The sequence below is a fragment of the Sparus aurata genome, chromosome 16 (genome assembly GCF_900880675.1).
Source record: "Sparus aurata chromosome 16, fSpaAur1.1, whole genome shotgun sequence".
Taxonomy (NCBI): Eukaryota; Metazoa; Chordata; class Actinopteri; order Spariformes; family Sparidae; genus Sparus; species Sparus aurata.
In genome coordinates, this window is record NC_044202.1 from 20,429,664 (window position 1) to 20,454,700 (window position 25,037).

A 25,037-nucleotide genomic window follows, 5' to 3' on the forward strand; every position below is an offset into this window, starting at 1 on the left:
TCTTACTGTGCATTGTTCAAACAAAGCAGACTTGGAACAGGATATTGAAAGTTTATTTATTACACTGAGCGGGGTAAACATGGAGTGAGATCATGGTTTCTCTGTGCTCTGCTGCATCTATAACTGCAGGACCACGCGAATGCTGAAAGAAGAAAATTAGGTTGGATTATGGATATCAGATTATGCATTACTGACTGAATTGTTATTCATACTTGAAGAAAGGCAACTCATGGGAAAAATGATAAAATCCTGTCTCATCACATCTTTGTCCTCAACAGAGGGCAGCAGTGACATCTGTAACAAACAAAACCTGGAGGGACGCGAGACCAATGCGCATATCACCGAATGAATGAGTTAAATACGTACGTATGTAAGGTTGATGCTTACCATTTCCCAGCATGCATGAGATCAAAACCCTCGGTGATCTTGTCAAAGGGCAGAGTGTGAGTCACAAATTCATCCACTTTGAGATTCTTGTTCATGTACTCCTCCACCAGTTTGGGAACACTGTCCACACTCTTGTATCCTTGAAGTGTAAAGAACATTAAGTTGACAAAAGTAGTGGCGGCCAAAATGTTACATGTTTTTTGTCTATATATGCAGCTGCACAAAAGTATTGACAGGTCAGGCTATGGCCTAAGGAATAGTTATTTTTCAGTGTAAAATGAGCCCTGAACTGTATTACAACAGAGTCTCATTCTTTAAAAGGGTTTGATGCTATTTAATCTATTTAATCTACACCCACACTTTGTTCAGTATGTGTACACTAAGTAAATGCTTGTGTAACATCCTGGCTTCAATCCAAAGCTACACTGATTGAAAAAAGAGAATCAATATAATTAAATAATTGCTAAGTTTACATTTTAAGTGAACAGTTTTTTTTAACAAGCATAGTGGCACACCCACTTTGAAGTAAAGACTATTGGGCCCTATCTAAAACAATCTAAAGCACAAAGGGCAAGTGCATTTAGGGTGTGTCCAACTCCACTTTTGCTCCCTACAGCCTTGCCATCGGGTCTGTGAAGCTGTATTTGGACAAGTTTGAGCTATATGCTAATGCCAGCATGCTAATATGCTTACAATAACGATGCTAACATATAGATGTTAAACAGGTATACTGTTTACCTAGTTCTTCATTGTAAGTTTTGTAAGCCAAGATTTGCTAATTAGCTTTAACATAAAGTACAGCTGAAGCTAATGGGAATTAGCTTAGCAGGTATTTTGTCATAAGGTAAACTATTGTGTGGATTAAAGGTTTGATGGTGCAAGGTCAAAAGTTATATTTTTTACAGTTCATCTTCAGAAGCACATGAATGTCTAAACCACTCCATCCAAATGTTGAAAAAAAACATTTCACTAAAAAGCATACTTTCACAATATACAAATTTGATATATCTATATATAGATATATATACATATAGATATAAGAACCACCAGCACCTTTTCTACAAAGACTGGTAACGTTGAACTAGGCCTAGATAGCACATAGCAAAGCATAGCATAGCATGGCTAACCACAGGACTGTTTAACTGTGGTTGATTTAGTGCACATGTGTACAATCACTATGTGTTTGTTAGATGTTTGGGTGTTATTGTGATTTCAGGTCCGGTTATTGGTAGTTTGCCTTGCTATACGGCTAAATTGATGTAAATTGACTTATGCTTCACACAGTCTCAGGGTCTTGCAACTAACCATCTTCTTTAACCGGGCATCACACATACAATCAATCAATCAATCAATCAAAGCTTTATCACACACCTGTATATAGTACATGTTAGATTGTGTGTTTTCATTTTGTGTTAAATAAAACACTTTTGAATGTACTATATTTAATCTCTATTTAATATCACACAAGAGTGAATTGTGCTAACCTCTACTCTCTCAAGGACTCCAAAATCCTTCGACCATTACCCTGCTGGAAAAACCAGCATAGACCAGCACCAAAACCAGCACCAAAACACAACATTTGCTGGTGACCAGTGACCAGTCTATGTAGTTTTTTTCCAGCAGGGTAGCTGTTATGGTAATTTTGGTCGTAATTATTAAGTTAATTATTAATCAGAGTTACAAACTGACAGTTTAGTACCTTTTTATGAGACTGATTTAGAGATATCAGTGAGCTAATGGAGTGGAGTTTGGTCAATGGCGATTCTGTCACCCTGACCAATAGTAGCTCAAATCTAGGTCTCTTTGTAGAGCTCTGGGGAACAGAGTTCAGTTCAGAGTCCGTTTTGATAACCACAATGAATGCCTTCATCTGTTCATCTTAAAATACGATATGCTACAGATACTTTGTGTTAATCCATCGCTACCATGTCAATCAGTTATTTCTTGACACTTAGAGAGTTATTTTGGGTGTGCTTGTGGTATAGCTTTAGGCTTTGCAATGTCTGTTGGTCAATTAAACTCACAATTTACTATATAGTGCCCCCTTCACCTCTTTTATTTGAGTGTTTGAGTTTGGAGTGTGAAATGTATGCCCCAAAAATATACGCGGTACAACAAAATAAGAATCTCCATGGCATGTCCACTACTTCGGCGCTAGCACACTCATAGTAAATGAGAGAGGGATTTTGGATGAAGCTATTACTTAAAATGCTCTTATGCTAAATCAGGAGACTCCTCAATCAGTATCTCAAAACAAATCACTTGCACAAAAACTAGCTTGTTACCTCCAAAAGCAGTGCCTTTCCAGGTGCGTCCAGTCACCAGCTGGAATGGCCGGGTGGTGATCTCTTGTCCGGCTGCAGCAACCCCGATGATGACACTGGTGCCCCATCCTTTATGGCAGGCCTCTAGTGCTGCCCTCTGCCACCAAGAGACAATATCAGGATAGTGTCACATCTGCCTGATACAAACAGCAAATGATCACTACAACCAACTTGATGCGGGTAGCATCATCAAGGACTGGTCTCACCCCAGCGACAGATGTTTAACCTCCTCCCCTCCGGGAGGTGCTACAGGTCTCTCCCCATCCGGACCAGTAGATTCAGGGGAAGCTTTTTCCCTGCGCCTGTCACCCTACTCAACCAATCGACCCACAAACTGCCCTAACCCTAGTTGAACTTTGTTTATCATTAATGTATTCTGTTTTTAAGGCCTGATAAATACTAGGACTGTTAGTGGTGGGTTGGGATGTGTCCAAGTATGATTGTCTATGGCTGGCAAGAATAAAAAAAATGGTAAAAACACTACTTGAAATATCATAGAAACATTTAATTGTAACAGTAAACCATGAAGGACAGTCATAATTTGTGTGGTTAATCAGCATGCACAGGGGAATTACTTAGTATGGTAGCTGGTCAGTAACATAAGGTTATTACTCCTCCACTCACCATGATTGCCACATTGCCCACACACTCAAAGGAGTAGTCCACACCCCCATCAGTCATCTCTACCAGGACCTCTTGGATCGGCTTGCTGTGGTCCTTTGGGTTCACCACATCTGTAGCACCGAACTCTCGAGCAGTTTTAAACTTGTCAGGGTTGAGGTCAATTCCAATAATTCTAGCTGCCCCCGCTGCTTTACAGCCCATGATTGCTGCAAGGCCAAGCGCTCCCAGGCCAAACACTGCACAGGTCGAGAGGTCCTCAACCTGCAAAGTGAGGGAGAGGCAAGTACAGGTCAGAATGTAGAATACAACCTACTGCTACATAAAAAGCAGCATTTTGCAATAAATGGGGTTTATCTATCTTCAAATTCATCACAGCTAGTGCAATGATCTAAATGCTAATGTCAGCACACTAACACGCTCACAGTGATAACCCAACATGCTTTTATGTAGTGGGTAAAATGTTTGTCATTTTCATCATCTTTGATTAGAGTATTTGCATGTTAACATTTTCAATAAACACTAAATATTAAATACAGCTAAGGCTGATGGAAATGTCAAGTCTTGCAGATAGTTGGTCATACACCAAATTATACTTATTATGATGAGGGTACAAGATGAAAGGTTAAGGGATCAGAGAATGTTAAATTTGATGGCAAACAATCCAAAATGTTTGAAACATTTCTATCAAAACCACACTGGTAACGATCAAAGCTATTAGCATACATCATGTGGGGACCATGAATGTCTGTCTTATGCCTATTTATTCAGTGGATGTTGAGCAGATTTTTCCCTGTACAGCCACAAGCAGTCAGCATATTCACGTACCCAGTGAGCTGGGTTGTCAGTCTGTTTGCCCGCACTAGAATCTTGGAGCACGGGAGGGTGCTATTTTTGTTTACAGAGTCAGCTAATGGTACTAGTGAACTCGGTACATACTAGTGAAGTGGGTATGTGAAAATGTTGACTGCTTGTGGCTATACAGGTAAAAAAATCAGGGGTTCACCAAAAGTCAGAAGGTTGCATCCTCTATGAATGTTTGTATTTGACCAACAGTAGTAGGCTGACTTACCTTTGCAGTGTTTACAGCAGCACCATAACCAGTGGTGATGCCGCAGCCCAGCAGACACACCTTGTCTAGAGGGGCCCTGGGATTCACCTTGGCCAGGGAGATCTCAGCCACCACAGTGTACTCCGAGAATGTGCTACAGCCCATGAAGTGGAAGAGGCTCTTGCCTTTGCAGGTGAAACGGGTTGTCCCATCCGGCATCAAGCCTTTGCCCTGAGTGAGCCTGAAGAACAGGACACAACAGATCAGCTTCAAAAAGGCAAGATTTCCATTTGAGAAGTTTATCTCTACTGTTCAAAGTGCTTTAAAGGTGCATGAGTGACGACTGTCCCCCTCAAACAACTGGAGGCAGCATATCACCAGAGTAACCACTAACAGCTCCTCACAGTACTCTTTGCTGTAGCAATTTATGCCCGTATCTTGCTCCCATTTGCTAGTTAACTCAGTTAGCCAAGCAGCTAGTGGGCCTATTAGTTTGCTACCTTTGTGCAATGAAGACTGTTGGTGATTACGCAATGGAGAACCAGGACTGGAACTGAACATAGCCTTGGAGACAGACAGATGCCAGTTGATGACAGAATACTGTGCAGAGGTGATTTTCCATGACTTCAACTAGAACTCCAGGGACGAGAAGATTAGCAAGTATTTCCTTTCTCAACATGTTGTTAGTATATTGTGAGTATTTCTTTATTCAACTGAATGCTAAGAGAGCTTGTAAAATGAAGCAAAGTCTCATGGTGCAAGTGGAAATATGAGCTGGCATGGCACATCTGCCATAATGTTAAAGCTGCAGTTGTTATATTACTACTTAACATCTTCGCATTCTGTTAATACTGTTCTTTCAAACAACATTTCTGGCTTTTTGTTACGCATTGCACCTTTAAACACAGGACATATACCTGATCTTTTGACACAAGTTGGTTTTGGGATTCTTGCAGAACTTGCACTCTCCACACTGTGGGATATACAAGGGTATGACCGTGTCCCCTAAAACACAAACAATACATTATTCTTCAACATGTTTATTATGTTTACATTACATGCAGCATTCCTGTCTGTTAAGAGAAGGCGAAAAAAAAAAGGGAGAACCTGGCTGAAACTTGGTGACTCCCTCTCCCACGCTCTCCACGGTGCCGGCTCCCTCGTGGCCCAGCACTACAGGGAAAACTCCCTCAGGGTCAGAGCCACTTAGTGTGTAGGAGTCAGTGTGGCAGATCCCAGTGGCCACAATCTAAAATAAAGGTTCTCATGAGTAATCCTCTACCAATACTGAGGTGTGTAGAGGTTCTATTACTAGTGTAAACATTTCATTAACATAACAGAGCAAACTCTTCTTTCACAACATATAACCAGGAATAACTAAAGGTGTAAAGTACACTAGTGTTGGACTTTACATACAATAAATTAGTAAAACAATTACAATAGATAAGCTACTGGAGGAAGCTGGTCATTATATGGTCTAGATAGATAAGACCATCTGCTGTATACTGAGATGTCACTATGGTTATCAGAATCAGGCTTTTTCCTTTCCTTCAGTTTTGTATGTGTTCTTGTGCATGTAAAAAACCCATGGCAAGGGGAGCTCCTCTTTCCGACAGCAAACACTCTCTGCAACACTCACTGCTCCTGCAGCGATTGAAACACCTCTCCAGACTTTAATTCTGTGACTTCTTGACATCACACTGTGTCACCATGTAACTGAAATCCATCTTTTATTGCTATGTTTGTTGTGCAAAACTTGACAACAATCCAGTGTAACCAAGTTTTTGATGAGACATTTGTTGTGTAAAGAAAATCATGTATATCTGGGTTAGAGTGCTGGTTGTATATGCTCCATTGCTCTCTTGTGTCACCATATTTCTTCTGCCTAATTGGCCAAAATCATCCAGTCTTCTGTTGGTGATCAACGACTAGTCCTCCGCTGTGGTTGGATTGTCTCAAGAAGGAAGAGGCTGACGAGCGCTGCTGACCGATTACTTTGTAGCAAAGAGGACACTACCATGAGCAGACAGGGAAGGCAGGGTTTCGGGCTATAAATCACAAATTATATGAAGGAGATAAGTGGATCATCAAGGGTATAAAAAAGGGAACCCATTTTATAAGGGTCCCAGGACCTGCCCGGGTTATTGGGGTTGCCGTCTTGGAGAACATAATAAACTCTAGCGCAACAGACTGCACATATCCAGTGGTTTCGTTGAGCATTTTCTCTTACTTAAGTAAGCTATGAAGAAGTCCAAAATGTTTTTTGGTAATCTTTTTGACCAAGATCCAGGTTTCTCCGGCCCATTCCCGTTTGTGATGCAACATATTCATGGTAGAACTTAAGCTAACAGAGCTTACCAGAGACACAGTGAGCTGTGCTGGCACAAAAAGGCCAGATGGGTCACAAGGGGGGCCTTACAACTCTGAAACTCAGAGTTCACATGAGTCTCCTTAACAGCTCTGTAAGGACACTCCCACACCAGGTTTTAAGCCTACAACTCCCCTCAAGTTGGTATGAAATGAAGAGGCCTCTTTAGTTTAGTTATGGTTATAAGTTGTATATGATTCCACAAATCAAAGTATATTTGACATGAAACAGAAAACACATCAGCCCATTTTAATTTACCTTGATGCGAACTTCCCCAGCTTTAGGAGGTGCCACCCTCACCTCCTCCATCATGAGAGGTTTCCCAGCCTCCCATGCTACTGCAGCTTTGCACAGGATCTCCTACAACACAGCATTCGAGAAGAGCTTAAGCTGGCCAGGCATCTCTCATGATAACAACTCTTTTGACACATTTAACCCATTTGGTGCTACAGAGGAAGCAGCCTTGATTTAAAGAGTTGAAGAAAACCCTTGCTTCTTTTACTGTAAACAGGATCAGAGTAAGTTCAACATAATTTGTTCCTCGACAGGCGAAGCATAAAAAACCTACGAAATGTGTCTTAAAGACAACTTCGACCCTTTTTCCTATTTGTGCAGACTAGTTTAAACAATAAAAAGACTCAACAAGCACTTAGATGAATAATTAAGATTCTTGGAAGAAACACATCAAATTCTCCAATGACTTTTTCCATTTTATAGGTTGCGTAGCAGAGGGCTTGTTTATGACTCTAACATTCATTAAAGTATAACCAATTTCTCTTCAACTGTTAAAATCCTTCCTGTTGTAGTATTAATGTTCCCCTTGCATTTTTCAAAGATTTGCAGAAGTTCGTTATCCTGATATAAATGCATGAAAGTAGGAAGTCAGTGTGCTTACCCTCCCTGCGGTTTCCATGCTGTTTCACAAGCAGACTCTCACACTCAGGGTTAGGTAATAGTGCAGAATGCTTATCTTAGTTTAGACCAATCACACAGTGGCCTGGCCTGTGAGGGCTGTGGGCCTTATCCAAACACTTTGTGCTGATCTCTCAATTTTCTACGAAGTTGATTTCCCCCCTCCTATCTTCAAAAAGAGGTGAAGATATGGAAATAAAAAGAGAAATACTAAACAGAGACTAAATTATAGAAGACCTACAGTATATAACATTCATGCAGTTTGTTTCTATTAAATCAAAACTTATGGGTGTGCCATTTCATTTAACAGTTTTATGAAAGGAGTTGGGACCTTAGAAGAGGTGTAGTTTGGGATTTTTCATAAGTTTGTTTGTCTCCCAATATTGGTTTACATTTTAGTTTAGTTAGATTTTTCGTTTGTGCTTTCAGTACGTTAGTTTATTTAGATAGATAGATAGATAGATAGAACGAATTTATATCTTTTATATGCTGGACACTTGTCCAGTGTTTTGCGATTGCCACCAGCGATTGCCACCAGTTTTGCCTGCCACATCCTACACAATAACTGCCAATGACATTTCAAGAGAAAGATGAAAAACATACTAAACAAAGAAACAAAAACCAAAGACAAAGTGACTCCAGAGGAAGGCTACATGTCATCATATAAATTGTCTCCAGTGGCTTAATTTTATTGTGGATAATGTAGGCAGCAGGTTTTGGAAAAGGAAGGAATGCATGAAAAACATTTTTTTCATCTGTTTTATCAATTGTCATCATTTTTAAACTGTCCATAATGAATCCATCATTGTCATAGGATAGGGTTAGGGTTACACCATTGTGCAATACTAGACCATTGGACTGCTTTTCAAAACCTGGCACCTTCCCCACAATGCAACTTGCAACTTGATACCACTTGAGGGAATTTATCAGATTACATCCAAAATTGGTGGAGTAGGAATTATGAGCTGTTCTAATAATTTCAAAATGCTGTATGCTCTCCCCACCAGGACAGTTTGAAGACGCTTAGATTCCAGACCAACTCCTTATCAGAGGAAACTTTATTCTTGCAAAGGATGTGAAGAGTTACTGGTATCAACATAGAGCAATCACATATAATTAAGTATCCAAGTTAAGATAATGTCTCTTATTTAATTGGAATTTCCATTTTGGACGATGATGATCCAAATGCAATTTTAAATAACACATTTGTAAAATGTATACAAGAAAACCTAAACAAAGATGCAGCTGTTGTATTCTCTAGGTTATGATAATGATCTTGTAATAATTGGATAAAAAAAACAAAAAACATTGCATTTTGGTTGATTGTTCAAGGCTATGTACATTGCATATTATTTGGTGGATCTATTATTTATTTTGGGGTGAACAAAAGCATCACGGTGGTCTTATTCCGGAGAAACATTCAGGACTGTCCGGATGCTGTGGAAATATAAATAACTGAAGTAAATAGACATGCACTTATTAATGTATCTGTGTTGCTACTGTGTAATGAATGGTGGAGAAAGTATAGGAGTGTAAACATACCATTTGCCGGACTTCATCATTTCAATGGCATCATTGACCTGTTCTAAAGTCAGTTTGTGAGTGATGAACTCATCCAGCTTCACCTTCTTGTCCAGGTAGGCTTTGACCAACCCAGGCACTGCATCTCTACCCTTAAAGCCTAAGCCATAGAATACACATAAAATCACAAAATAAAAGGTTAGACTCTTATCCAGAATACAACTAGCTTAAAAGTAACCAACCAAAAACCCACAGCCATTTAGTAACAAAAGATTTATTAGTCAAAGTCATATTTGTCTCACCTCCGAATGCAGAGCCCGTCCATTTGCGTCCAGCAATGAGCTGACCCGGTCGGGTAGAAATGTCATGCAGGTCTGTCCAGCCAACTACCACGCTGACACCCCAACCTGGTATACAAGACTCCAAGGCACTGCGCTAGATGAAGTAACAGCACAGAGTAAGAGGGCTTGTAACCACATTGATGCAGGTCTAAATCTCTTGAATAGCTGAGGAAATGTAGACTGGGTAACTTTGAGTTTGAGAGAGATTCCTACTCAAAACAAATAGGGGGCAGCATATCACTAGAGTAACCAATAACTCCTGCTGCTAACTGTAACTGTTGCTAGGTAGTTAGCTCAGTTAGCTGTGATGTTACAGATAGGGAGCTTAGAGCACCAGGAGAGTGTTGTTGTTTACACCGCAAGCCCAGGAGCTTTGGACCTAGATGAGATGGAGCAAGCTGGTTCACATGTTAACATCATTCAATATCTCTGCAACATAATACATCAATGCCATGACCTTAAAACTCTTATTTCTTCACATTCTGTTGATAATTTTGGTGAATTTTTGAACATTTTCAACAAAATTTTTCTCATATTCCACCTTGAAAGAGGGTTAGGATTATGGTTAGGGTTAGGGCTATTGCTGGAAAAAGAGCCAATTAACTTAACAAGTTGACTTTGATTAGAATAGAGGTTATTGAATTAAGAGTCTTAAATCAGATTAAATGAAGTCACCCTACCATGACTTCCACTTTCCCGGTGCATTCTAGGGAAAAGTCCACTCCTCCACTGGTCATCTCAGCTAGCACTTGGCTGATGGGTTTATCATGATCCTTGGGGTTCACAAAGTCGGTTGCACCAAACACTTTGGCCTTCTCAAACTTGTCCGGATTGATGTCAACAGCAATAATCCTCTTGGCTCCTGCATTTTTGCAGCCCATGACTGCAGCCAAACCCACACCTCCCATGCCAAACACAGCACATGTCGAGCCTGGTTCCACCTAAAGTAAGCATTGACATTCTAAGCACAAAATACCTCATTTCATTGTTTCATGTCAGCTATTTGCAACAGTCAAACATATACACCTTGGCAGTATTGACTGCCGCTCCGTATCCTGTGGAGACACCACACCCAATAAGAAAGACTTTGTCCAGAGGGGCAGCGGGGTCGATCTTAGCTACAGCCATCGCGTTAACCACAGTGTACTCAGAGAAGGTACTGGTCCCTACAAACTGTAGCAGCGTCTTGCCCTTACAGGTCAGCCTAGTCTCTGGTGGTGCCATCACACCGGGACGATCAGTGGCCCTCCTGAAATAAAAGTTGAGTACTGAGTACTTAATTAAATGTTAGGGCTGAAGAAAGTAAGCTGCTGGATGGCAGGTCTGTCTAATGCTTATCGCGCTCACCATGCTTGCTCACATTGGTTGGTCCTTTGGTCTTTACAGAAGCGACATTCTCTACACTGGGCGATGAACAGAGGGATAACTTTGTCTCCTGAAAGACAAAATCAGTTTCGTCATGTGACTTTTAAATTTGAGGGCCAGCTATAATAGTGCAAAAAATATTGGCGGAATTGCAAATGTATGCCTCAGTTTATTACAACATAGTGTTTATAATTTATAGCTTTAGAGGTTTAGGTCAATGGTGCAGTCTCTTTTCAAAAAGTCAAGTCTAACTGATTAAAATGAACACATAATCAGTTTGAATACATCTTATGCAATTTATATCTTGTTGGTAATTTCAGCATGGCTTTGCTCCTAGTTTGCACCTCCATTTCTTATTTTTAGCTTAGTTACGTGATAGGTCTATAGGGCATGCAGTCGGTCAATGTACAAGTTAACCTTGAGAGTGCCCTCTACTACTTTCAAATTCAATTTTATTTATAAGGGGACGATGTGCAATTAAAACATAAATGTGACCATTCAATGCATTGCACCAGAGTTAGCCTTTGGGCTAGTTTACATCTGCAGTCCCACTGGCAGGAAACACAATACAAATACTACATATGTCAAAACATCAAACATCACTCAATAAATAAAAAGAAGGAAAAAGTAGCAATGTAATGCATGTGAAATGTCCCATACACAGTGGCATACACATCATACCCTCCCCCCCATCCACACACACACACAAGCACACACACACGCGAACACCTTGTTAGCCCCAGTTGGGAGATAAAAAGTGGGACTAAAGGTTATGAGGACTGATTAACTAACAGTGTGAGTGCATTGTTGAGAGATTTTTAAGTAACTTTTTTGGTTAGTTTTAAAGCTACCCAACCAACCACAGTTTTTTTACATTGTCTGGGATAGCATTCCATTGTTTAATGGCTTTAACATTCTATCATGCCTGATGGTTTGTTACATAGAACCACCGCTACAAACAGTATGGAAGGGGAAGACACTCGAAAGATTCTTTGCAAGTGATTGGATGAACCATATGTCTATCACTGTCTATCATAGACTAACTTCAACCAATCAGATCGACAGTAGGAGAGCGCTACCACCTGTAGAGCTGTTGCTAAATTAAACTTTTTTGCTCATGTTAAGTGTTTACTGTAGTTTGAACTTTGGGGCAGGATAACTGTTTCCAGTCTTTCTTTTAACAAACTTAGCTAAGCTAAACACATTCTAGCTCCATATTCAACACACAACCACAAAACATATTAATCTCCTCAACTCACTTTCAGAAAGACAGTAAATATGCATAACGTAGTACCATTTGAAACTGACCTGGCTGATATTCAGTGACTCCGGGTCCAACACTCTCTACAATCCCAGCCGCCTCATGACCAAGGACTGTTGGGAAGCCATCTGGATGCATACTCTCCAAAAGGTGGTACAGGTCTGTATGGCACACTGAAGTCGCCACAATCTGCACCAAAGAGAGTAACCAAACCACTAAAACCCAAAGAAGATAAACGGAACATATTGAGGAGTGCTCACTTTGAGTGGGTTCAGCAGTACTCACAACACATTATATAGACCATATTCACCCAGTGGACCTTTTCCTTTGACGTTGGGAATCGTAACTGCTAATGGTGCATTTTCTGGGTATAAATGTAGGGAATCTGACAAAATTGTCATCATTTTACCACTTCCCAATTGATCAGCAACTAAAAAGATGATGAATAGTGAAATTCTGGAGGGATATTGTGCCACACTTCAAGGTAAAATAACATATTTGATCTCTAAAGATAGATTTCAGCCTCTTTCCAGGTAACATTACTATTTGACTACATCCAGTGATTTTGTTTCAGGCCTGTCTAATGTATTGCTTTACCTTGAAATACAGCCTAATGTCCTCTAGGATACTCACTATCCATTATTCTGATGTCAGAGGAAAATGGCTGTCGTGTGAATTTGGTATATTGACACTTTTATTTAGTGTTAAAGGTGCACTATGTAGTTTTGGTGAAGAAACTTTTATCTGAAGAGAAAGATTTTCATAGTCTGATTTTTAACTAAACAATATTGTTGTATGTTGTTTGTATTTCTTGGACCCTGCCACCATACTAGCTTTAAACAGTGTTCTGGGGGCCCGTATTTTCCTCTGAGAAAAGCTTGTTTTTTTATCAATTTATTGAAAAATGAATATTTCTGGAGTTTATGTTATTACAGAAAATATAAAAATTCTAAGTTTAGATTTCTTCTCCAAAACTATAAAGTGCCCTTTTAAAATCAAACATTGATGTTATGAGCTACACTAAATAATATGTACCAATACAATATGTGAGAACAACTATGTGACAAAGCGAGGCTGCTCTGGAGAAGAGTGAAGGAAAGTGTAGCATACTGTGTGTTTACATATGTGTTTTCTGATAGCGGTCTTCTCTCACCTTGATTCGGACTTCGTTGGCCTGAGGCGGGGCTACCTCAATCTCTTCAATCACCAGAGGCTTGTTTGGCTCCCACGCCACTGCTGCTTTGCACTTGATTACCTAGAGGGCAGCGACACCACATAAAATTATCTAGCATGAGCACAAATGACAAATAATTGTGAGGACTGCTGCTATTAAACCATACCAAGGAACCTTTGGGGTCTTCTTTATAACCTGCGGTGCAGGTAAGTCTATTGAAGATGCATGGAGAAACACATTAAAACCTGTTGGCTTTTAATGTGTTTCTCCATGCATTTCAATAGACTTCAATTGAGCTGTCTCCACAGTCTGGCCTCAAAGCAAGAATCAGTGTTGTAATGACCCCTCATTCTCTTTAACATTCCTTGAACCATACCAGAAAGGGTTTCCAAAAAAGAGCAACAGTACCACAGGGAATGGAGAGTTTTAAACTGTGTGCCAAGTTAAGGCAGTGCCTGAGATATCTTTCTGGAGCAGAGGGTAAAGAGACACTATAGAGAGATAGATAGATGATATTTTAAAATCAAGCTCCCCGAAAACTATAGCTGTTACATACATTACATATCTGTAACCTGATACACAGTTGAATACCACACAGGAAGACATTACTAGATATATGTATAGTGTCATCAGGAATCAACTTTACACCCATTCATGCTCTACCTATTGAATCAGCCTCACAAACACAAATTTTAACTGCACACAATAATGCTTTTTTTCAGCATTGTGTATAAACTTTGTTAGTGCGTACATAAATGCATTCACGTGAACATAAGTGTCCACATGTTGAATGATACAGTGTACTTACCTTCCCAGCTGTGGCCATTTCTGCGGCAAAGTTGAGAAAAAAGCGACAGAGGAGCTGCAGGACAGGAATATGGTGGGGACAAGAAGAGATCCCGGACTTTGGGTTTATATATCGCAGCAGAGTATCCCAGTTTGGCAAACAGAGAGACTTCTTATCAGCTCGTTGAATTCCCCTTGACCCGAATCTAGGTGACAGATGTGGAGGCTGTGTAAAGAAACAAGCAGCAGCCGTCACAACTCAACGTTAATCTCTTTTGTTAATTTAATCATTTTCAAATAACCACCACACTTATACTAGCCATCAAGCCTTGACGAGATATACAGTGTTGTTAAGTAAGCCTTGTGGAGGGTGGCTGACAGGTGGATATTGTTACCTTTGTACGAGGAAGGATAAGCACTTTTGCCAACTGAGCGTGTAAAAGTAGTATTGCATATTTTGCATAATGCGAGTTACAACAGGGGTGGGCCCTGTAGTAACATACGCAAAATATGCAATATTACTTTTGGCCTATACATTGTGTGCTTATATATGACATGGTATATTGGGTGATATTCATTGACAGCAAATTAATAATGTATATTTTTGACAATAGTTCCTGTGAATGCTGTCATCCACAGGAACTATTATCAAATATATATTATCCAGCGACGCTGGATGAGTGGAGGTGTTTTACCTGATGAGCTTAACCACTTCTATGGCTGCTGTGACAGGGACAACAAGGAGGTGGCTATCAAGGCTGTGCTCCCTGCAGACCACCAGCCCCTCACACTCTGTCCCACCGTATGGCACTGACCTGGGGTAATGCACAGATGCTGCTGGTCCTGATGGTGTCCCCAGACTTGTCCTCAGGGCCTGTGCTGTGCAGCTGACTGAGGTCTAGACTGACACACTCAACCTGTCACTAGCCCAAGCAGCTGTCCCCGCGTGCTTCAAATCCATCTCCATTGTGCCAGTGCCAAAACACTCCACTGCAGCGAGGCTTAATGACTTCCGTCCAGTTGCACTCACCCCATCACAACGTGCTTCGAGAGGCTGGTCCTGGCTCACCTCAAAACCAGTTTACCACGCACACTGGAGCCCGAACAATTCACCAACTGCCAGAACAGGAGTGCATAAAATGCTATCTCCAGGGCACTTCACTCCACTAAAGAAGTTCCATCTGTCTCCTCAGATTCTGGTGCACTTCTATGGATGCACCATCGAGAGCATCCTTACCAACTGTGTCACAGTATGGCAACTGCCCTGTCTCTGACCTAAAAGCACAGCAGAGGGTAGTGAAAACTGCCCAACGCATCACGCCTCTCCACCGAGGCTTACAAGAGCAAGCGATGTCTGCGAAAGGATGTAGCATTGTCAAGGATGTTCTCACCCCAACCACAGACTGTTCACCCTCCTCCCCTCAGGGAGGCACTACAGGTCTCTCCACACCCGGACCAGTAGGTTCAGGGAAGGTTTTTTCCCTGCGTCTGTAACCCTACTGAACTCCACACCCTAGTGATAACCTATCGACCCACAACCTGCCCTAACCCCACGAACCGCCCCCACTGTTTCATTGTCTCTGTACTTGTACTGTGCACAATGACAATAAAGTTGAATCTAATCTAATCTAATCTAATTCATATTCCATCACATAGAGGACATGCATTATTTTTAAAGTAAACACTCTTTTCTCTGAAAAAGAAAGAAATCATTCAGCAAACAGAGCTGGAGTGGACAAAGAGAGCTGTTGGTTTGTGGGTAGAAACCTTCCTTCAGGAAATGGGCACCTCATCTCCCTGTTGTTCAATTGTTTGGATTTCATAATTCCACACATTCAACGTAACTTTTTTGTGGGGGATACAATAGGCTAGCCTAGTCTCTATGGTGACAGACTCAGGATTTTGGAATGGCTGAAATATACAGGATCATTTTGTGGCAATTAAAACAGGAAATCAATATTGGATTAATCTTTTTAAGTCATTCATTTGAAGATATAGATGATTATCCCGGTTCACAATTATCCTGATAATGGAAATTCAGAAACAGGGTGAGATCATCAAAGATCCCCCATGGCTAACGCCTGGTGATTTTCCTGACTTTTGAATCTAAAATGAGCATCAGCAGTACTACTAAAGTGAGCAACCTGTGCAGAGCTCACAGGATATTAAAAAGATTACAGCCTCAGCCTTTTTATTCTCTGGACAATTGGCAAGCAGAATTATCTGCTGCAATACCACTACACTACAGAAGGGTTCTTTTTACTCAGGCTGTGAGACTTATCCACTCTAACATAAAAATCAGTCCAGCAGGCAGGGAGTGCAACTTACATTTGAGTAACCCTTTGTTGTAGAATGACAAATAAATGAACCATGAAAGTTGAAAAGCACCTTAGAATCTGATCTGGATATTTTGCAGATTGTGTATCACTGTTTTATTTGAGGCAGATTTACTCCAACCAACTCCTAGTCATTTATTGTCTTGTCTGGTCTGCTTTTCCTTGCCATATTATACTCTCCTGTCATTTCTGATCCCGACACTCCATCCAGCCCTGAAGTGTATAGGCTACAGGCTATTTCTCTGCCTGACCCTTGGACTTCGGCCTCCGTGCCTGAACCCTTTTCAGGACACAGGCCAAGATTTGCGTGATTTGATCTGTCCGCCTGCTTTTGATGTAACTCTGTATTTCACCACCAGTGAGCATTAACTTTTACATGACCTACTTGTCTCCTTATCACTGTTTTATTACAGGCAGATTTACTCTAAACAACTTCTAGTAATTTATTGTCTCGTCTGGTCTACTTTTTCATGCCATATTATACTCTCCTGTCATTTCTGATCCAGACACTCAATCCAGCCCTGAAGCTGAGAAAAACTGCAGCGTTTCATTATAATTAATTTTGGTTACTCGCTGTGAATGATCATATAAACAAGTAATCACATGGTTGATTGTTATTACAAAACAACTGATTATAGCTACCCTACTTTATTTTTAGTGAGCTAGATAGCCAGGCAAGCTTAAGGTTATTGGCTTGAGAAAGAAGATATCACACAATGACACTACTCTCCAAACTCTTTGTGTACCTACTATGAACAGGCTCACAGGCTAAATGTCCCATTCACACTGCATTTTGACAAATCCCAAGCTGAGACCCGTTGCAGTTTTATGAAGGGATTTAGCCAATGCCTACATTTTGTATATCTTTTTGTTCTCTAGTTTAGTATAAATGATAATTCAGTATGTCTATAATACAGTTCTGACTTGAAAGTTCAAAGTAGGATTTCAGACAACATTCATTAAATCTGATTAGCCTTGAGGTTAGATTTTACAATAATAGGTCATGCCTACCTTCGCCTTACATTTCCTTGGTGTTTTGCTTGCTGAGTAGGAAAGTTAGATTGTAATATGAATTTCACATTTTTGGTTTTTATTCACAATTTTGTTTGAAGAAAATTAAAATAATTAAATCATTTGTCATATTTAGTTAAATGATAAAAATATCATGTTTTGATTGTTACTATAGCAGCAAATAACTACTTGCTTTTTAAATATATAGTGTAGTATAAAAAACTGGTTTAAAAGAAACTGATCATGCTTTTTTGTTTTGTTTCCCTTTCCTTTAGCATTCTAATTCTTTTTGTAATTTTTCTTTAATTAGCCTTTAATTCTGTAACTCTGTGATATCACACTATATTACCATGTCATTTATTTGGATAATTTATGCCCAGAGGCTAGTTTGGCCCATAAGAACTGACCACGAACTGGATATTTTGGAGGGGGGACCCTCTGTCTGAAACTGAGTATTTGAGACAGAGGGGCGATGCAGTGCTGTATCCTCAGATAGTATGAGAAAACTAATGTGGTCTTGGGCAGTAAAGCATGTACACCTACTCTTGTAGGAAACCCCAAATAAAATGATGAACTTAAAAATGAGCATACAATTTCTCCTCTAAAACTGTAGGTCTGTATTACCAGCTTTAAGATACACTACTGAGCAGCCTCAGGCAGATACAGATACCTGCCGTCATCAGGGTGCGACGTATTGCAAGTCCATGGGATGAAATGTTTGCAAGATTATTTCTCTGCATTTTACAGCTTAAGAACCCAAGTAAACTGAACTAAATATTTTTTTTTCCTTTAAATGATCTATCCATTCATTGCCTGAAACCACTTATCCTTTTCAGAGTCACGGGCAGGCTGGAGCTGACATTGGGCAACAGTCGCCAGTTCATTACAGGGCTGATATATAGGGGCAAACAACCATTCACGCTCCCATCCACACCTACAGACCGTCTAGAGTAACCAATTAACCTAACTTTGCATGTCTTTGGATTGTGGGAGGCAGCAGCACAAGCAGAGAACCCCCACAAACACGGGGAAAACATGCAAACTCTGCACAAATGAGAGGATTATGATAAATTATGATCATTTAAAGTAAGGCTTACAAGTCCTAACAACTTGTAAGCCTTACTTTAATCAAAGAATATACAATGGCGTTTGTATAGTGTTTATTTTGGGATTCTTGCTGTCAGTGTGACTGATCCTTGTGGTCACAATCTGAAATAAAGCACTGTCATCTGATCCGCACTGGATTCATAGTCCTAAGAGTGCAAAGCACTTGATAGTGTTGAATTGTGAATAAACTGAGGTTAAAATGCTGTAGGTTAGCCATTTATGGGTTGGCAGCTCTGTGTCAGTGTGACTGTTAATTCAACCTATTAGGGCTTACATTATTGTTTTATGCAAGGCTTAATTGACTCTATTGAAATACGATGATGCAGAAGTCTGAGGCACCATCACGAAACAAAAAAACACACATATGCAATTTAATTTCAGTTGGACTTTAATAATAATTCCCATGCTTCCTGCCAAGCATAGATATAACTAAGCTGTTGTGAGTAAATCTGATGGAAAGCTGGTTGACAAAACACTTTTGTCATGCTAAACACAATGTGTTACAGAATGTAAAAACAAGACAGTGTTATTGACATTTCCTGTGACACACAACACAACACAACAAAACCAGAGCACCAGCAAGGAAGCCACACATCCCATGTGCTTACGTGAACACTGCAGATGATCCTGCACATAATGCAGTGAATAGTGTGAAATGTTCGAGGTCGTCAACATATATTTTACATATTTGATGAGTTCATTAAATGGTTTTGGCATAATTAAAGCCCAACACTCAGGACAGTCCGGATGCTGTGGAACACAAACAACAGAATTGATAAGACATGCATTTATTGATTCTTCACCTGTATAACTAGTTAGTAAAATATAGACTGTAAACTTACCATTTGCCATTCTTCATCAGTTCAATGGCCTCATTGACCTGGGCTAAGGTCATGTTATGAGTGATGAACTCATCCAGCTTCACCTTCTTGTCCAGGTAGGCTTTCACCATCTGGGGCACACCATCTTTACTCTTAAATCCTGAGTAACAGAGAACACCTCATAAGGAAATAATAGCAAATAGAGTCCTCTCTTAATAATACTTGTTGGATGATTGCAGAGGTCTGGCCTTCAGGCTTTTCATTACTGCCACAGGTCAAAATGGTACAGTAATCTGAGGTTTTTAGGTGAACAGGTTAACTTGGAGAAACAGAAATCTGCATATGGATTCCTTTTGCTGTCAAGTTGAAGTTTTAAGTATTCACCAATCACATTTGAGTGGGCTTTGGTTCCATGCACAAACTGATATCGCAATGTTGGTGTTGTTCTTGGCAAATCATAACTAATGTTGCTTCAGGACCATCATTGGTTCTGGCAACTTGAGGAATAAGACCAGACAAATAAGCACATGGGAAAAGTTTTCCTTTCACACGTGTTTACGCTGTGAAAAGTGTTTTTTTTAACCAACAATATATTTTACAAAACCTAACCAAGTATTGTTGTTGTGCAAACCTAAACCAACGGCAACAGAAATAAAAGAAACAGAAAATAATAAATTAGCTTGTTCCAATCAGGATATTATCTCTGAGTCCTACACTTAATCCGATTAGCCACAATTGGCTTGCACCAGATGTCAACTTTGTTGCTGTTCCTTAAATTTAAAAGATGGCCCTTTAGCTATTTAACACTAATATGATGTTCTAGGAACAACACCATGCAGCAATATCAGATCTGATATTGCTGCATTGGTGTTGTTCCTAGTGTTAAATCAGTTGTGTGCAGGTGAAAAGTCAATGTGGAGAAGAAAGAGGAGAAAAAATTGCTTAAATGCAATATCGGGATCTCTTTGCCATTGATTTAGCTCTTTATTCATTCTTTTATTTATTTTTTCATATGCAGATATCTCTTTATAGAGATGAGCTGAAATGGTGATAGATGAGGGAAGAAGTCTTGGCCCAGATATTTATTATGTGGATAACAGATCTGGCTACATCTGGCTAGAGAGGAAGCACTAAAACATTGGCCGTTGCCCTAACATGCTAAATTGTAATCAGACAATTGCAAAGTTGTTCAGAGAGTGCTGATGGGTGATTGACATGAAATGATGCCAATCAGCAAGAAAAGAATGTGGGCCTTACTGTGTGTTAGCAATGGCTAACCCTTTTTAATAAGCAGAATACGAGGTGCCTTTCCCAGTCCAGAGTAAACTAGTATGCTAATCTAAAGCTGAGGCTAATTAGCCATTTAAACTGGCATAAAACCAGAAACAAAGAAAGAAATTAATTAACGTTAGTCCGGTACTGTTTACATGTCATGGCACAGGTAGAACTGGGAAGATGATTTCCAATCTAAGGGATTTATCTTCTGTTAGGCCTTATGGCTGTACCGGCTTCTCACTTGCACATATGAGAATTACTTTGGCTGCCAGTGAACATGAAAAGGATGCAGGCATTATCCCATAAACACAGATGAGCTCTTCACACTTTTCACTATCGCATAACAATCATAAACTGAACAAAGTTGGTGTCAGCTGATTTAGGTTAACAAATTGGTGCAGACAGAAACTAACAACAACAAAAAAAAACTTCAGGAATGAGGGTCATCATTCTTTGTCTATCACAGTCTCAATGGAAAATGGCTATTTGCTTTATTCTGCATTACACCTCTCTGCCTCCATGTCTTCACTCTCTCCTCTGGTCAGCTCTTGTTATGCAAAACTTACCCTCTTAAAATTGACAATCAATCAAAAATGAACAGTGACATTTGATTGACAAGGGATCCCACCTCCAAACAAGGAGCCCTTCCATGTGCGTCCAGCGATGAGCTGAATGGGTCGGGCAGCAAAGTCGTACAGATCTGTCCAGCCCACCAGCACGCTGACACCCCAACCTTTCACACAAGACTCTAAGGCACTGCGCTAGATGAGAAATAGAACAAAGTCATCTAACTGCAGGGTTTCAATCCTTAAAGCCGCCTAGAAAATAGGTGCTTTGATAGTGAGATATCATGTCTTTGGGATGACTCTTAAATATAATGTCAAACCCCTGCCTTACCATGACTTCCACATTCCCTACACATTCCAGGGAGAAGTCCACTCCTCCACCAGTCATCTCAGACAGAACTTGGTTGATGGGTTTATTGTGATCCTTGGGATTCACAAATTCATTTGCTCCAAACACTTTGGCCTTCTCAAACTTGTCCGGATTGATGTCAACAGCAATAATCCTCTTGGCTCCTGCATTTTTGCAGCCCATGACTGCAGCCAAACCCACTGCTCCCAGGCCAAACACAGCACATGTGGAGCCAGGTTCCACCTAAAGTAAAACAAACTTTGGCACATTAGGTTGGACTTCTTAAAGGTCCACTTTGTAAGAAACTTTATTTTTGAGTCTCATTCCAAACTTGTCAAATTCTGATGCTTCAGTAATTTGGGTCAGTTGTCTTCCAAGGGTGTCTGTATTTACGAGTTAGGATTGAGAGACAAAAATCAACTTTCTTTCAAAGTGGACCTTTAGTGCCCTGTTCATTAATGAAAGCTGTGCCACAGGCAGTTAATATGTTTAGTTTCAGATGTATGACCTTTTACAAGGTGGTGTGGGAGGAATTCATTACAGTCAGACAAATACACCTTAGCAGTATTGACTGCTGCTCCGTATCCTGTGCAGACTCCACACCCAAGGAGACAGACTTTGTCCAGAGGGGCTGCAGGGTCGATCTTAGCCACAGCTATCTGGTTCATCACAGTGTACTCAGAGAAGGTACTGGTTCCCATAAACTGCAGCACCTTCTTGCCCTTACAGGTGAACCTGGACTCTGCACATGCCATTGCACTAGGATTTTCAACAGCCCTGAACAGATAATTTGTTGAAGTGAAAAGACAACCTGAGACAAAATATTGCAATATGATATGAGTGATATGCCATGAAATGAAAAAACAAGTATCCAAACAGGCTGTTCTGTGTCACCATCAGGCATCACCACTGACATACCAGGCACTATGACAGTAGAGACACAACGCATAAAATGGTTGAATGAAATTCAGAGATAAGAAGAAGTAGATGAGCTCACCATCCTTTCACACACTGGTTGGTCTTAGGACTCTTACAGAAGCGGCATTCTCTACACTGGGCAATGAACAAAGGAATCACCTTGTCTCCTGAAATTCAGACACAAAGTTGCCAAATGATGTCAAACACATATAACAACAAGTTACGAAAACAATATATCAAATGGGCAACAGGTTTGTTGGCCGAATGGCACCAATGTGCTTATCTACAATGATATACAATATGTACACATTAATACAACTATAAGGGAAAAAAAGAGTTGTCAGACAAACTGTTGAGGTTGTAATCTTTAACTTACCTGGATGAAATTCAGTGACTCCAGGCCCGACGCTCTCTACGATGCCAGCTCCCTCATGGCCGAGGACTGCTGGGAAGCCGTCTTTATGCATTCCCTCGAACAGATGATATAGGTCCGTGTGGCAGACCCCGGTTGCCACAATCTACACCAAAGACAAAAATGGAAACACTGATGATTCTATCATTTGAATACTTGGGGAGTGTGCTTTCTTTAAAGGTAGGCAAGTCATTCTGGAGAAAGATAGATGATTGTTTTGTCATTCCCAAATTGTTTAATGCCGATGCTTTGGGTCGGAATTTCACGCCTTATGCCCAAAGCTTTTGTATTGGAAATTAGACTCAACAATGCACTATTTTTCTCCAGAAATCCATTCTCAACCTTGAGCAATTGGGCTCAACAAAGTAGAAGGCAATTCAAAATAGCATTGCATTTACTGTTTGAATGACCTGCTGATACAATAGCCATGGGTGACACTGTTGAAGACAGCGTAATAATACAAATATGACTGTAAAAATGAACACTTAGCATGATATGAATTTCACGCCTTATACCCAAAGCTTTGGTATTGGAAATTAGACTCAACAATGCACTATTTTTCTCCAGAAATCCATTCTCAACCTTGACAGTTGATCGTTCAACCTGAACCTTTTCAACAAAGTCCTTCATCATTTTCCTTAAACCTTTAATACTACCTACTCACATGTACAGTAAGACATCTCTGTGCATGAACATGTCTAAGCCTTGAAAGCGGAAATCTCTCACCTTAATGCGGAGCTCGTTGGCCTGGGGTGGGGCTACCTCAATCTCCTCAATCACCAGAGGCTTGTTGGGCTCCCAAGCCACTGCTGCCTTGCACTTGATGACCTAGAATGCAGCGACACGACATGAAATCTTACATTACTTTATGGTGCAAGTTAGTATGTCTTTCTGGAAGGGCGTCAAGCCAAGAATCTACTCAAGCAGCATGTGTAAAACAACAGCACTCAACTGCTGGTTGACTCATCAAGAGGCACCGATTGACTTATATGTCACCAAATATAGCAAACATTAAACAAAAGGGTTTCAGTGCTTATTTGTAATAGTTACATATAAACTGTGTGCAGTGATTTCCATTTATTATTATTATTTAGATTTTATTAAAGCAGTATAATTTAATGTTGGGTTGGCACATTAAGTATCACTATTTAAACCACTGAATAAATCAGTTGTTGTCAACCATGAAAACTCAGGTGGTTTAAAAGCATTGGTAATTTTTGGTATTTTTTGTATTTTTTGTATTACTCTGGGCAATTCCACCATCATCTCCTGGACTACTACTCCTTCATCTTTGCCAATATCAACATCTGTGCAAAGCTGTTTGGAAAGTTTCAAACTCTGTGCCAAGTCCACACAGGATATGTAATATATCACTGACACAGAGGGGACAGAAAAAGAGAGAGATTATTTTATTTCAATACATTTTATTGCAGTAAAAATTATCTTTAGGTTTAAGTTAATTCTAGGGAAATAAACATGCATGTGCAAAGAGAATTACATTGAAAACATTGAAACATGTGGTCACATGTCAGCTTGATATCTTACACTCATTAACACTAAGCATACACAGACCCTTAAAATGTAATCCAGTTTTAAAACATAATTATCACTGATGGATCTCACAATATTCAAATTAACTATATTAATTTGAAGTTGATTTAAAAATGCCAGATTACAGACTTATTACAAAATGTCTAAAATACACTCATTAAAACATCACAGTTCTTCATAAGATTATTCCCATACTGAATAATGTACCTACTTTTCCAGCTGTTGCCATTTTTGCAGCAAAGATGAGTTATGAAAAATGAGGGGTGAGTCGAGAGAGGAGGAGCTGCAGGACTGGAGTGAGAGGAAGAGAAGACTCGGACTTGAGGTTTAAATACTGCTGGAAGAAAAAAAAATAATTGTGTAAACATTCAGATGGGGAGAGGCTTTGAATGGTTATGCCTGGACTTTGAATCTTGGTTAACAAGACTTAAATTGATAAGGTAAATGAGGCAAACACAGCCTTTTGAAGCCAACATTTTCATTATAAAGCTATAATTTCCCAAACTAGATTCTGTTAGTAGGTGGAGTTACAGATTATATTTAAAAATGTGTATAGCCATCAAATGTATATTCGGACCCA

The 25,037-nt window shown here is 40.0% G+C and overlaps 3 protein-coding genes across 3 annotated transcripts; all 3 read right to left on the reverse strand.

Annotated features, from left to right (window-relative positions):
• Positions 1–35: 35 nt before the first annotated feature.
• On the reverse strand, positions 36–7,753 carry LOC115566409 (alcohol dehydrogenase class-3 chain L). Its single transcript, XM_030392258.1, has 9 exons — positions 7,647–7,753; positions 7,010–7,111; positions 5,491–5,632; positions 5,301–5,388; positions 4,405–4,624; positions 3,336–3,596; positions 2,673–2,808; positions 388–526; positions 36–142 (listed from the first exon to the last, which is right to left on the reverse strand). Exons 1-9 carry the CDS (start codon positions 7,662–7,664, stop codon positions 118–120), a joined length of 1,131 nt encoding a protein of 376 aa, XP_030248118.1. The 5' UTR covers positions 7,665–7,753; the 3' UTR covers positions 36–117.
• Positions 7,754–8,327: 574 nt separating this feature from the next.
• LOC115566408 (alcohol dehydrogenase 1-like) lies at positions 8,328–14,285 on the reverse strand. The gene is made up of 9 exons (XM_030392257.1): positions 14,134–14,285; positions 13,305–13,406; positions 12,199–12,340; positions 10,873–10,960; positions 10,552–10,774; positions 10,206–10,466; positions 9,487–9,619; positions 9,206–9,344; positions 8,328–9,100 (listed from the first exon to the last, which is right to left on the reverse strand). The coding sequence occupies exons 1-9, from the start codon at positions 14,149–14,151 to the stop codon at positions 9,067–9,069; spliced, it is 1,140 nt and encodes a 379-aa protein (XP_030248117.1). The 5' UTR covers positions 14,152–14,285; the 3' UTR covers positions 8,328–9,066.
• Positions 14,286–18,935: 4,650 nt separating this feature from the next.
• On the reverse strand, positions 18,936–24,807 carry LOC115566466 (alcohol dehydrogenase 1). The gene is made up of 9 exons (XM_030392365.1): positions 24,669–24,807; positions 23,633–23,734; positions 22,871–23,012; positions 22,574–22,661; positions 22,134–22,353; positions 21,559–21,819; positions 21,290–21,422; positions 19,408–19,546; positions 18,936–19,315 (listed from the first exon to the last, which is right to left on the reverse strand). Exons 1-9 carry the CDS (start codon positions 24,684–24,686, stop codon positions 19,285–19,287), a joined length of 1,134 nt encoding a protein of 377 aa, XP_030248225.1. The 5' UTR covers positions 24,687–24,807; the 3' UTR covers positions 18,936–19,284.
• Between the last annotated feature and the right edge of the window lie 230 nt (positions 24,808–25,037).

Coding starts and splice junctions, on each gene's coding strand:
- LOC115566409 (XM_030392258.1), bottom strand. Junction 5,389..5,490: donor AGTCACCAAGTTTCAGCCAG/GTTCTCCCTTTT, acceptor TTTGTGTTTTAG/GGGACACGGTCATACCCTTG. Junction 3,597..4,404: donor CTGCTGTAAACACTGCAAAG/GTAAGTCAGCCT, acceptor CTCACTTTGCAG/GTTGAGGACCTCTCGACCTG.
- LOC115566408 (XM_030392257.1), bottom strand. Junction 12,341..13,304: donor CCAACGAAGTCCGAATCAAG/GTGAGAGAAGAC, acceptor TCTTTGGTGCAG/ATTGTGGCGACTTCAGTGTG. Junction 9,345..9,486: donor GACGGGCTCTGCATTCGGAG/GTGAGACAAATA, acceptor TCTATGGCTTAG/GCTTTAAGGGTAGAGATGCA.
- LOC115566466 (XM_030392365.1), bottom strand. Junction 23,013..23,632: donor CCAACGAGCTCCGCATTAAG/GTGAGAGATTTC, acceptor TCTTTGGTGTAG/ATTGTGGCAACCGGGGTCTG. Junction 21,423..21,558: donor TAGGGAATGTGGAAGTCATG/GTAAGGCAGGGG, acceptor TTTCTCATCTAG/CGCAGTGCCTTAGAGTCTTG.